Raw genomic sequence first — 14,160 nt, forward strand, 5'->3', positions numbered from 1 at the left:
ATTGTAAAATTTTTGTTCTAATTCTGTGAAAAGTGCCATTGGTAATTTGATAAGGATTGCACTGAATCTGTAGATTGCTTTGGGTAGTATAGTCATTTTCACAATATTGATTCTTCCAATCCAAGAACATGGTATATCTCTCCATCTGTGTCATCTTTGATTTCTTTCATCAGTATCACTGATGAACATACATACAAAAATCCTCAAGAAAATACTAGCAAACAGAATCCAACAACACATTAAAAGGATCATACACCATGATCAAGTGGGGTTTAACTCAGGGATGCAAGGATTCTTCAATATATGAAAACTAATCAATGTGATACACCATAGTAACAAATTGAAGAATAAAAAACATATGATTATCTCAATAGATGCAGAAAAAGCTTTTGACAAAATTCAGCACCCATTTATGATAAAAAAAACTCTCCAGAAAGTGGGTATAGAGGGAACCTACCTCAACATAATAAAGGCCATATACAACAAACCCACAGCAAACATCATTCTCGATGGTGAAAAACTGAAAGCATTTCCTCGAGGATCTGGAAAAATACAAGGATGTCCACTCTCACCACTATTATTCAACATAGTTTTGGAAGTCCTAGCCACAGCAATCAGAGAAGAAAAAGAAATAAAAGGAATCCAAATTGGAAAAGAAGAAGCAAATCTGTCACTATTTGCAGATGACATGATACTATACATAGAAAATCCTAAAGATGCCACCAGAAAACTACTAGAGCTAATCAATGAAATTGGTAAAGTTGAAGAATACAAAATTAATACACAGAAATCTCTTGCATTCCTATACACTAACAATGAAAGATCAGAAAGAGAAATTAAGGAAACAATCTCATTTACCATTGCAACAAAAAGAATAAAATACCTAGGAATAAACCTGCCTAAGGAGGCAAGAGACCTGTACTCAGAAAACCACAGGAGACTCACTTTAGATTTAAGGACACACATAAGCTGAATTTGAAAGGATGGAAAAAGACATTCCATGCAAAGTGTAATCAAAAGAGCGTAGGCGTGGTATACTTATATCACACAAAATCGATTTTAAGTTTAAAAAAATTGCCAAGAAATACAAAGAAAGACATTATATAATGATAAAAAGTCAATTCACCAGTAAGTTATAACAACACAAATATAAAGCATGCAATGTCAGAGGACACAAACATATGAAGCAAACACTGACAAAACTGAAGGGAGATATAGACAGCAACAAAATATTAGTAGGGGATTTCAACATGTCACTCTCAATAATGGACAGAATACTCAGACATGAGATCAGTAAGAAAACAAAAGACTTGAGCAACACTATATGAGCCTGACAGCCATATATAGAACATTCCACCCAATAGCGGCAAAATACACATTCTTCTCAAGTGCACACAGAACATTTCCTAAGACAGATCACATGTTAGGTAACAAAATAATTCTTAACAAATTTTAAAAGGTTGGGATCATACCAACTATATTTTCCAACCACAATGGAATGGAACTGGAAAATAATAGCAGGAGGAAAACTGGAAAATTCACAAATATGTGGAAATTTAAAAACACACTCTTGAACAACCAGTGAATCACAGAAGAAATCAAAAGGGAAATTGGAAAATACCTTGAGACAAATGAAAATGAAAGCACATCATACTAAAATTTATGGAATGCAGCAATAGCAGTACTAAGAGGGAAGTTTATAGTGAAAATTGCCTACATTAAAAGAGAAGAAATTTTTCAAATGAACAATCTAATATTACACCTCAATAAACTAGAAAAAAAGAACATATTAAGCCCAAAGTTAGGGGAAGGAAGTAATTAAGAGCAGAAATAAACAAAATAGAGAATAGAAAGAAATCGATGATACTAAGTGCTGGGTTTTTTTAAAGATCATCAAAATTTACAGACCTTTAACTACAGTAGTTTAAAAAAATACTCATAAATAAAATCAAAAATGAAAGAGGAAAAAATTTTAAATGAAAGAGGAGATATAATGAATGCCATAGAAATTAAAAGGATTATATTGACTACCATGAACAATTATACATCAACAAATTGGATAACCTAGAAGAAATGGATAAATTCCTAGAAATATATAACTAATCAAGACAATCATGAAGAAACAGAAAATCTGAACAGAACTATAAGTAGCAAGGAGATTGACTCAGTAATCAAAAACATTCCAACAAATAAAAAGCCCAGGACCAGATGGATTCACTGGTGAATTCTATAAAACATTTAAAGAAAAATTAACTTATTTTAAAGAATTAACTTTCAATTCATGTCTAAGTTAATTCTTAATTTAAAGAATTAACTTCATTCCTTTTTAAAAGGAGTTTCAGAAGCCAATCTTTCTCAAACTCTTCCAAAAAGCTGAAAAAGAGGGAGCCCTTCCCAGTTCACTTTGTGAGGCCAGCACTATCCTGATGCAAAAATCAGAAGAAAGACACTACAAGAAAAGAAAACAATAGGCCAATATCCCTGATGAATATAGACACAAAAATTTTCAACAAAATGCTAGCAAACCAAATTCAACAGTACATTAAAAAAATTATACACCATAACCAAGTAGAATTTATCTCCAGGATGCAAGGATAACTCAACATATGTAAATCAATCAATGTGATACACCACATTAACATAATGAAGGGAGAAAAATATCACATGATCATCTCAATAGATGCAGAAAAAGCATTTGACAAAATTCAACACTTTTTCAGGTTAAAAAGTTGAGTATTCTTAACAAACTAGGAATAAAAGGAAATTACCTCTACATGATAAAAGCCATATATAAAAAGTCCACAGTTAACATCATACTCCGTCATGAAAAACTGAAAGATTTCCTCATTCAGGAACAAGACAAAGATGCCCACTCTCACCACTTCTATTCAACATAGTACTGGAAGTTCTAGCCAGAGCCATTAGGCAATAAAAAGAAACAAAAGGCACTCAAATTAGAAAGGAGGAAGTAAAATTAGTTCTGTTTATATATGACATGACCTTATATGTAGAAAACTCTAAAGACACCACAAAAATTGTTAGAACTAATAAATTAATAGCATATGCTCTAACTATTAAGTCTTTACAGGATACAAAATCAATATACAAAAATCAGTTATATTTCTATATGCTAACAATGAACCATCTGAAATGGAAATTTAGAAACCAATTTCATTTAAAACAGCATCAAAAAGAATAAAATACTTAGGAATAAATTTAACCAAAGAGGTGAAACTCTTGCACACTGAAAATTACAAAACATTGCTGGAAGGAATTTAAAGGTACAAATACACGGAAAGATATCTCATGTTAATTGACTGTAAGACAATATTGTTCAAATGTCCACACTATCCAAATCAATCTACATGTTCAATATGATCCCTATCAAAATCCCAATGGCATTTTTTATAGAAATAGAAAAAAATCCTAAAATTCATGTAGAACCACAAAGAACCCCAAATAGCCAAAACAATCTTGAGAAAGAAGAACAAAGCTAGGTACCTCACACTTCCTAATTTCAAAACATATTACAAAGTTACAGTAATCAAAACAAAATGGTGCTGGCATAAAGACAGACATATGGACCAATGGAACACAGCACAGTACCCAGAAATAAACCCACACATATATGGTCAAATGATCTTTAACAAGGGTGCCAAGAGTACACAATGGGAAAAGGATAGTCACTTCAACAAATGGTGTGGGGCAAACTGAATATTCACATGTAAAAGAATGAAACTAGACCCTTATCTTACACCACACACAAAAATCAACTCAAAATTAAAGCCTTCAGCAGAAGACCTAAAACTATAAAACACTTAGAAGAAAACCTAGGGAAAAAACTTCAAGATATTGGTCTTGGCAATGATTTCTTGGATATGACACTAAAAGCACAGGCAACCAAAACAAAAACAGACAGATGGGACTACATCAAACTAAAAATCTTCTGCATAGCAAGGGAAACAATCAACAGAATGAAAAGGCAACCTACAGTATAGGAGATTTTATATATATATATATATATATATATATGTAAACCATATCTCTGATAAGGGGTTTATATCCAAAATATATAAGGAACTCCTACAACTCAATAGCAAATAATAATAGCAACTTTATTTTAAAATGGGCAAAGGACTTGAATAGACATCTCTCCAAAGAAGACATCCAAATGGCCAACAGATATATGAAAAAAGTGCTCACCATCACTAATCATCAGGGAAATGCAAATTAAAACCACAATTAGACATCATCTCACTCCTGCTAGGATGGCTATTTAAAAAAAAATAACAAGTGTTGGCAAAGATGTAGAGAAATGGAACCTTTCTACACTGTTGGTAGGAATGTGAAATGATGCCACTGTTATGGAAAAATAGTATAGATGCTCCTAAAAAATTAAAAATAGAACTACTATATAATCCAGCAATACCATTTCTGGGTATTTAACCAAAAGAATTGAAAATAGGCTTTGGAAGAGATATTTGCACTCCCATGTTCATTGCAGCATTATTCACAATGGCCAAGAGGAAGAAATAACCTAAATGTCCATCAATGAATGAATAAAGAAAATGTGGTATATATATGGTATATAAATACAATAGAATATTAGTCTGCCATATAAAAAGGAAATCCTGCAATATGCTACAACACAGATGGAACTTGAGGACCTTGTGCTAAGTGAAACAAGCCAGTCACAGAAGATCAAATACTGCATAGTTCCACTTAAATGAGGTATCTAAAGTAGTCAAACTCATAGAAACTGAAAGAATGGTGGTTGCCAGGGACTAGGGGGAGGGAGAAATGGGGAGTTGCTATTCAATGGGTATAGAGTTTCAGTCATGCAAGATGAAAACAACATTGTGGGGAGGACTTCCCTGGTGGCACAGTGGTTAAGAATCTGCCTGCCAATGCAGGGGACATGGGTTCAAGCCCTGGTCTGGGAAGATCCCACATGCCATGGAGCAACTAAGCCTATGCGCCACAACTGCTGAGCCTGTGCTCTAGAGCCTGCAAGCCACAACTACTGAGCCCACGTGCCACAACTACAGAAGCCGCATGCCTAGAGCCTGTGCTCTGCAACAAAGAGAAGCCACCGCAATGAGAAGCCCACGTACCACAATGAAGAGTAGCCCCTGCTCATCGCAACTAGAGAAAGCCCACATGCAGCAATGAAGACCCAACGCAGCCAAAAATAAATAAATAAATATAAATAAATTTTTTAAAAATAATTTTAAAATAAAATAACATTTTTTAAAAATTGTGCCTATAGTTAACAATATTGTGTAATGTACACTTAAAATTTTAAGAGGGTAGATTTCATATTATGTGTTTTTTACCACAATAAAAAAATATGTGATATGCAGCTAAACCGCTGCTGAGTGGGAAATTTATAGCACTAAATGCTTACCTCAGAAAAGAGGAAAAGTCTCAAATTTAAAAATATAATTTCCCACCTTAAAAAAAAAAACTAGAAAAATAAGAGTAAAATAAACCCAAAGCAAGGACAAGGAAGGAAATAATCAATTTAAGAGCAAAAATCAATGAGATTGAAAACTGAAAATTAATAGAGAAAAATCAATGACATAAAGAGCTGATTCTTTGAAAAGAGCAATAAAATAGACAACTCTCTAGCGAGAATGACAAATAAAAAAACAGAGAAAACACAAATTATTAATATCAGAACAAGACAGGGGATATCACTAGAGACTCTGCAAACACCAAAAGGATAAAGGAAATATTACAAACAAATTTTACAATTTTGAAAACTGGACCAATTCCATGAAAAACACAAACAAACACCCAATATGAAATAGATAATTTTAGTAGTCCTATAGCTATTAAGGAAATTGAATCTGTACTTTTAAAACTCCAGAGCTTCCCTGGTGGCGCAGTGGTTAAGAATCTGCCTGCTAATGAAGGGGACACAGGTTTGAGCCCTGGTCCAGGAAGATCCCACATGCCATGGAGCAACTGGGCCCATGCACCACAACTACTGGGCCTGCGCTCTAGAGCCTGCAAGCCACAACTACTGAAGCCGGTGTGCCTGGAGCCTGTGCTCCCCAACGAGAGAGGCCACCACAATGAGAAGCCCGTGCACCTCAAGGAGGAGTAGCTCCCGCTCACCGCAACTAAAGAAAGCCTGCACAGCAAGGAAGACCCAACACAGGCAAAAATAAATAAATAAATAAATAAAAATAAAATTCCCTTTAAAAAAAAAAAAAACTCCAAAAAAATCTCCAGGCCCAGTTGGTTATACTAGAGAATTCTACCAACCACTTGAAGGAAAATTAATACACAATTAATTTTGTGTAGATACTATTACACAATCTCTTCCAGAAAATACAAGAGGAGGAAATACTTCCCAATTCTTATTATAAGGCTAATATCTCATTGATATGAAAATCAGACAAAGATAGTACTGAAAAATTAAATAACATGCCAATATCATTCATGAATAGAGACACAAAAATCCTTAACAAAATATTAGCAAATAGAATTCAGCAATATGTAAACAAATTTATACACTATGACCAAGTGGATTTATTTCAGGGATGCAAGCTGGGTTCAATATTTGAAAATCAATCAGTGTAATAAAAAAAATCACATGGTCATATTAGTGGATACTGAAAAAGCTATTTGACAAAATTCAACATTTATTGACGATAAAAATCCTCAGAAAACTAGGAATTAGGGGGGAATTGCCTCAATTTTAAAAAGAATATCTACCCAAAAAAAACTACAGTTAACATCACACTTAATGCTGAAAGATTGACTGCTTTCCCCCTAGGATTGGAAACAAAGCAAAGGTTCAGCTCTCACCACAGCTATTACACATAGTACTGGAATTCTGAGCCAGAACAATAAGGGAAGACAGAGAAATAAGAGGCATAAAAAGTGGAAAGAAAGAAATACCACTGTCCCTATTTGCAGATGACAAGATGGTCTACAAAGAAAATCCAAAGAAACCAACAACAGAAAAAACCTCCTAGAACTTAATCAGTAAATTCAGCAACATTGCCGGGTACAAATTATATAAAAATCAATTGCATTACTATGTACTAGCAATGAACACATGGAAACCAAAATTTAAAATACAATACCATTAACAGTCACACAAAAAATGAAATAATTATAATTCTAGCAAAACATATACAGGACTTGTATGTTGAAAACTACACAATGCTGAAAACGACACGATGCTAGCAAAAGAAATAAAAGAAGATGTGAATAAATGGAGAGATATGCCCTGTTCATGAATTGAAAGACTCACCATAGTAAAGATTTCAGTTCTCCCCAAAGTGATATACAGTTCTTATACAATTCCTATCAACATCCTAGCAAACTTTTTTTAGATATAGGCAAGCTTATTCTGAAAAGTATAGGGAAAGACAAACAAACAATACTGAAAAATAATAAAGGAAGAAGTATCACTCTACCCGATTTTAAAATTTATTATAGAGCTATAGTAATCAAGACTGTGTGAGATGGCAAAGGGACAGACACACAGATCAATGAATCAGAAAAGAGAACCCCAAAATAGGCCTATACAAGTACAGCATACTCATTTTCTACTATAGTACAAAAGCAATTCAATAGAGCTGAAGCAACTGGACATCCATAGTTTAAAAAAATTAACCTCAACCTAAACCTCACACTAAATACAAAAATTAACTCAAAATGAATCATGGACTTGAAGGTAAAATATAACTAAAAAAACTTTAGAAGAAAATCTAGGAGAAAATCTTTGAGACCGAGGGCTTAGTGAAGAGTCCTTAGACATAGCAACAAAAGCACAATCCATAAAAGAAAAAAATTGATGAACTGGACATCATCAAAATTAAAAGCTTTTGCTCTATGAAAAAAATCCTATTAATAAGATGAAAGGACAAGCCATAGACTGGTAGAAAAATATTTGCAAACTACATATGTGACAAAGAACTTATATCTAGAATATATAAAGAACTCTCAAAATTCAACAGGTAAAAAACAAAAAAATCCAAACAATGCAATTATAAAATGGGCAAAGGATTTGCAATAATGTAGATGGAATTTGAGGTATTATGCTAAGTGAAATAAGTCAGATGGAAAAAGACAAATACTGTATGATTTCACTTATATGTGAAATGTATAAACAAACAAAATAAATGAACAAATGAAACCAAATATAAACAAACACATAGATACAGAGAACAGAGTAGTGGTTACAAGAAGGGAAGGGGTGGAGGGATGGCAAAATGGGCAACGGGGGTCAACTGCATGGTGATAGATAGAAACTAGATTTTTGGTGGTGAGCCCACTGTCGTGTACACAGAAATAAAATATTGTACACATGAAACATAGGTTATTAACCACTGCTACCTCATAATTTTTTTTTATTTTAAAGAAAATAGGCAAAGGACATGAAGAGACATTTCACTGAAGATATAGGGATGGAAAATAAACACATGAAAAAATACTGACCATCGTTAGCCACTAGAGAAATGCAAATAAAACCACAATAAGATATCACTATGCACCTATCAGAATGGCTAAAATAAGAAACAATTACAACGACAATGCTGGTAAGGATGCAGAGAAACTGGATCTCTCATACATTGCCAGTGGGAGTGTAAAATGCTATACAGCCACTCTGGAGAAGTTTCTTTAAAAACTAAACATACACTTACCATATGACCCAGCAATTACTCTCCTGGGCATGTATCTCAGACAAATGAGAGTTATGTCTACACTAAATCCTATACTCAAATGTTTATAACAGTTTTATTTGCAACAGACCCAAACTGCAAATAACCAAAATGTCTCTCATTAGGTAAATGGTTAAACAAACTGTGGTATACCCATAGCATGAAACACTCCTCAGCAATAAAAAAAGAACAGACTACTGATACATGTATCAACCTGGATGGGTCTCAAGGTCATTAAACAAAGTGGAAAAAATTGGAAAGTATCACATTCTCCATTACTTCATTTATATAAAATTCTCAAAATGACAAAATTATAGAGTAGGAAAACAAATTAGTATTTGGCAGGGTTGTGGACAGCTGTGACTATGAAGGGGTAGCTTTCTAGTGAAGGAATATTTCTGTATCTTGATTGCAGTTATGGTTGCACAAATCTACGCAAGTGAGAAAATAATATAGAACTGTACACACACATCCTACCAATGTCAATTTCCTGTTTCTTACCTTGTATTATAATTACATAAAATGTAACGATTGGGGTAAACTGGATGAAGAGTGTATGGTACAGTTTTTGCAACTTCTTGTGAGTCCCTTATTCTTTATAGTAAAAAGTTTAAAAGTAAACCATTTATAAAGCAAATAACTCAGAAAACAAGAGTGTGTGGAAGCTAAAACCCAGGGAGCAAGTAAATAAAATGTTTTATTATAATAGCCTATAACAATATGCCAGCTTTACGAAGAGAGAGATTTAAACGGGGAAGATTTGCATAGGTCAGTGACACACAATACCAAGGACATTTTTATCTGTAGGATTGAAACATGTGCTTAAAAAAATATTAGAGCCACAGATTAAAATGTCTCATCTTAAACCAGGCAACTGGCTATTGTGAATTGTTTGCAATTAACCACATAAACAACTTACATCTGCAAACAGTGAAAAAAATCAATCGCAAAGGGTCTTCAGGCCAGTTGTTCAAACTTTACCTAGTAAGTGGTGGGAATGGAGAAGTTTCACTCTGGATAAGACAGAACCTATTCCTGTGACTGTCATACAGTTAACTGTCATATACCTCTGTAGGGTTTCCTCAAGTTTGTTTCACTATAGAATATATTGGTTTCCAGCTGTGCTATGGAAAGAATATTTACATTAAATAAAATGTTTAGTGATAATTAGAAAGGAGCAAGTAGGGGGAAACTGCCTCTCTCTGCACTGTCCACAATGATAACCACTTGCCACATGAAGCTATTTAAATTAAAAATAATTAAAATTAAATTTAAAATTTAGTCCCTGGACACATTTCAAGTGCTCAGTGTGACTAGTGGCTACCCTACCAGAACAGCATAGATACAGAACTTTCCCATCATCACAAAAAGTTCTACTGGACAGTGTTGCTCTAGAGCATGAAAATCATGACATTTCCCAAGAATCATAGGTAGTGTTACAGCCCAAAGAGCTCTGACAGGAATTAGTATTCCGTTACCTGAGGTTTGCATTTTTTTTTTTTTTTTGCTGTGCGCGGGCCTCTCACTGTTGTGGCCTCTCCCATTGCGGAGCACAGGCTCCGGACGCACAGGCTCAGCGGCCATGGCTCACGGGCCCAGCCGCTCCGCGGGATGTGGGATCCTCCCAGACTGGGGCACGAACCCGTGTCCCCTGCATCGGCAGGCGGACTCCCAACCACTGCGCCACCAGGGAAGCCCCTGAGGTTTGCAGTTACACATAATTTCATCTTCAGCAATATTGAGCAGTATGTTGCAGTGGTTAAGTGCTAGGGCTTTGGGGTAGAATAGCAGTGGATTTTAATTTTAGCTCCAACTTTTGCCAAATCGTGTGACCTCAGGCATGCTACTTCGCTTCTCTGTGCCTGTATCCTCATTTTTTAAAAGGTGGAGACTGGAGGATAATGGTACCTCCCTCATAGGGTTGTTGTGAAGGATTAAATGAGATAAGCCCAATACCTGACACATGTGATCAGTAAACGTTAGTTATTCTAAAGGCCAGAAGGTGAACTTGGCTTGTTCTAGGACCTAAACTCTATAAGACCAGTAGTAAAGGGAATATGCAATTGTATGCACAGCAACGGAGTGAGTCCCTAACAGGGCCCCCCTTTGACTCTTCTTGATAAACAGTAACCACATTGTTCCTCCATACTTGAGGACAGTGACAAAAGGGAAGACACCTTTGAAAGCTTCCAAAGAGTCAAAGAATACCTTACCCTTGGCCTTAAGGGACTCAGAATTGAAAGTTAACCATCCTGTCATATCAAATAAAATAAAAGCACAACACACAGTCTATAAAGGAAGATTACCCAAACAAGTCACTCAGTAGGAGAGGCACTTGGAGTTGTTTTTCCAGCTGTTTCTGACAATCAAATCCAATTTCTTGATGTATTATTATGGCGAAATGTTACTATACCCAATTCTGTGTGAATACCACACAACAGGCCTACTGTACCTCTGTAATCAACTGGATAAATAGTTATTGAACACCTGCTAAATACAGGACACTTTCACACACCAGCCATCAGCAAACTACATCTGGCAGGCCAAATTAGATCCACTATGTGTTTTTCTTATGGTAAGGAAGGTAGGAATGATTTTTACATTTTTTAACTGTTGGAAGAACTGCCTTCAACCACTACTACCAAACACCGAATGGCCCTGGAAATTAGCTTTTGCTCCAGACTTGATAATGTTTCTTAATTAATTCAACTTAAAATTACAAGGCAAAACAGCACTTATATGTGAAATTTACACTGCAGGAAAGTCATTTCAACAGCTAACATTGTTTGAATCATAAGTAATGTCAACATGCTTTATATGCATCCCATGCTGTCACAGGTCAAAACAACAAAATCACAGTGAGATACCACTTTGCACTCACTAGAATGGCTATAATAAAAAAGACATTAACAAGTGTTGGTAAAGATGTGGAGAAATTCTAACCCTCCTACATTGCTGGTGGGAAGGGAAATGGTGCAGCCACTTTGGTAAAGTCTGGCAGTTCCTCACAAAGTTAAACATAGAGCTACCATATGGCCCAGCAATTCCCCTCCTAGATACGTGCTAAGAGAAATGAAAACACATGTCTGCACAGAAACGTGTACGTGAATGTTTATGACGGCATTATTCATAATAACCAAAAGGCAGAAACCAACGAACTCATGAACAGATAAGTGAAATATGGTATAGCCAAACAATGGAATATTACTCAGTCATTAAAATGAATGAAGTATTGATATAAACTAAAATTTGGATAAATTTCAAAAACCTTATACTAAGTGAAAGAAGCCAGACACAAAAGATTACATACTGTATGATTCTATTTATATAAAATCCCCCAAAATGAAAATCCATAGAGACAAAAAATAAATTAGTGGTTGCCTAGGCCTGGGAGTGGAAATGGGGAGAGAGTGAAAACAGGCATGAGGTTTCTTTCTGGGGTAATGGAAATGTTTCAAATAAGAGTGTGGTGATGGTAACACAATTCTAAAATACTAATAACATTAAATTGTACAATTTTTAAAAGTGTACAACACCAAAAGCATGACCCATAAAAGAAAAAAAACCAATAAATTAGATCTTGTCAAAACTTAAAAGTTTTGCACTTCAAAAGACATCATTAAGAAAATGAAAAGACGAGCAACAGAGTGGGAGAAAATATCCACATATCATATCTACAGGGACTTGTATCCAGAATATATAAATAATTCTTACAACTCAATAATAAAAAGGCAATAAAGATAATAACTCAATTTAAAAATGGAAAAGATGTATGAATGGTTAGTAAGTAAATGAAAGGGCGCTCATCATCATTAGTCACTAAGGACGTACAAATTATAACTACAATAAGATATAATTTCACATCCATTCAGAATGGCTATATCAAAAAGACAATAACAAATGTTGGCAAGGACGTGGAGAAACAGAAACCCTCATACATTACTAGTGACAATGCAAAACAGTACTGCCGCTTTGGAAAATAGTTTTATAGTTTCTTATAAAGTTAAAGATAAATTTGCCATATCATGCAGTCATTCCACCCTTAGGTTCCTACCAAAGAGAAACAAAAACACCTGTCCACACAAAGACTCGCACGCTAATGTCCTTAGCAGCATTATTCATAATAGCCAAAAACTGGAAACAACCTACATGTGTAGCGAGTAGACAGACAAAATGTTTTATAGCCACATAATGGAATACTATTTGGCAATAAAAATTAATGAAGGGGCTTCCCTGGTGGCGCAATGGTTGAGAGTCCGCCTGCTAATGCAGGGGACACGGGTTCGTGCCCCGGTCCGGGAAGATCCCACATGCCGCGGAGCGGCTGGGCCCGTGAGCCATGGCCGCTGAGCCTGCACGTCCGGAGCCTGTGCTCCACAATGGGAGAGGCCACAACAGTGAGAAGCCCGCGTACCGCAAAAAAAAAAAAAAATTAATGAAGTACTGGTACATGCTACAATATGGATGAACCTCAAAAAATATTATGCTAAGTGAAAGAAGCCAGGCACAAAAGACCACTTCTTATTTGATTTAATTTAGATGAAATGCCCAGAATAGGCAAATTTATAGAGACAAAGTAGATCAGTGGTTACCTGGGGCTGGGAGTGGGAACGAGGATTAACTGTAAATAAATGAGCATGAGGGATCTTTGGGGGGAAATGAAAATGTTCTGAAACTGATTATGATTATGGTTGCACCATTCAATAAAGTTACTAAAAATATTTAACTATACTTAAAATGGGTGAATTTTATGATATGAAAACTATATCCCAATAAAGCTGTTAAAAATAGGAAAGGAAGAGTAGGGGAAACTGGGTGAGGGGTACACAGGAATTCTGCATTATCTTTGCAACTTTTCCATAAATCTAAAGCTATTCTGAAATTTAAAATGTATTTAAATAAAAAATAACAAGAATATGTTTGTGGATTCATACCTATCTGTGTGAAAAGACATTTACAAAGATGAAATGGGTAAAATCTCATTACAGATCAGTATTAACAGATGAACATTTGAAATGATTTTGATGATAGGGAACACTGACTATTAGCCCCAAATAAACAAAATGTTATCCCCCCCAAAAGAATTCCATTATTCTCATTAGTAGTCTCATATTACAAAAAAATGCTCAATTATTATTACTATACCTTGAATTTCATCAATAAATATTTGTTGAAATTTGTTTTCTCCCTTGTCATATAAGTACCTACAAATTATCCTCGAGTTTGCCTTTTGGCCCCCAAAGCCTAAAATATTTACTATGTGGCTCTTTACGGAAAGGTTGCCAAGCTCTGTTCTACACCATAACAGGGTAAATATAAACATAGTCAGTTTCTTTCTTGAGTGTATTCTTATCGTTACCTGGTTTTGGTATGATGCCAGCCTGGATATGCCCTATAAAGGATAAGCCTTGCATCTCTTCTGCTATGGCACTATTTAGGAATCCTATAAATAGAAACACTATTAGCTTAATAGTTG

The 14,160-nt window shown here is 35.0% G+C and overlaps 1 protein-coding gene across 5 annotated transcripts in view; it reads right to left on the minus strand.

The window, feature by feature from the left end:
- The window catches only part of ATG4A (autophagy related 4A cysteine peptidase), a 66,658-nt gene that overhangs the window by 49,298 nt on the left and 3,200 nt on the right, over positions 1–14,160 (minus strand). For 2 of the 5 annotated variants that reach the window (XM_067723135.1, XM_067723137.1), the window contains one exon: positions 14,044–14,127. The exons of 2 other annotated variants lie outside the window; for them this stretch is intronic. In XM_067723135.1, coding sequence (XP_067579236.1) covers positions 14,044–14,127 — 84 coding nt within the window. Of the gene's footprint in view, positions 1–2,768; positions 2,886–14,043; positions 14,128–14,160 lie in introns of those variants that run through there. One more of the 5 variants, XM_067723140.1, reaches the window with a different exon arrangement.

The sequence above is a fragment of the Pseudorca crassidens genome, chromosome X (assembly GCF_039906515.1).
Source record: "Pseudorca crassidens isolate mPseCra1 chromosome X, mPseCra1.hap1, whole genome shotgun sequence".
Taxonomy (NCBI): Eukaryota; Metazoa; Chordata; class Mammalia; order Artiodactyla; family Delphinidae; genus Pseudorca; species Pseudorca crassidens.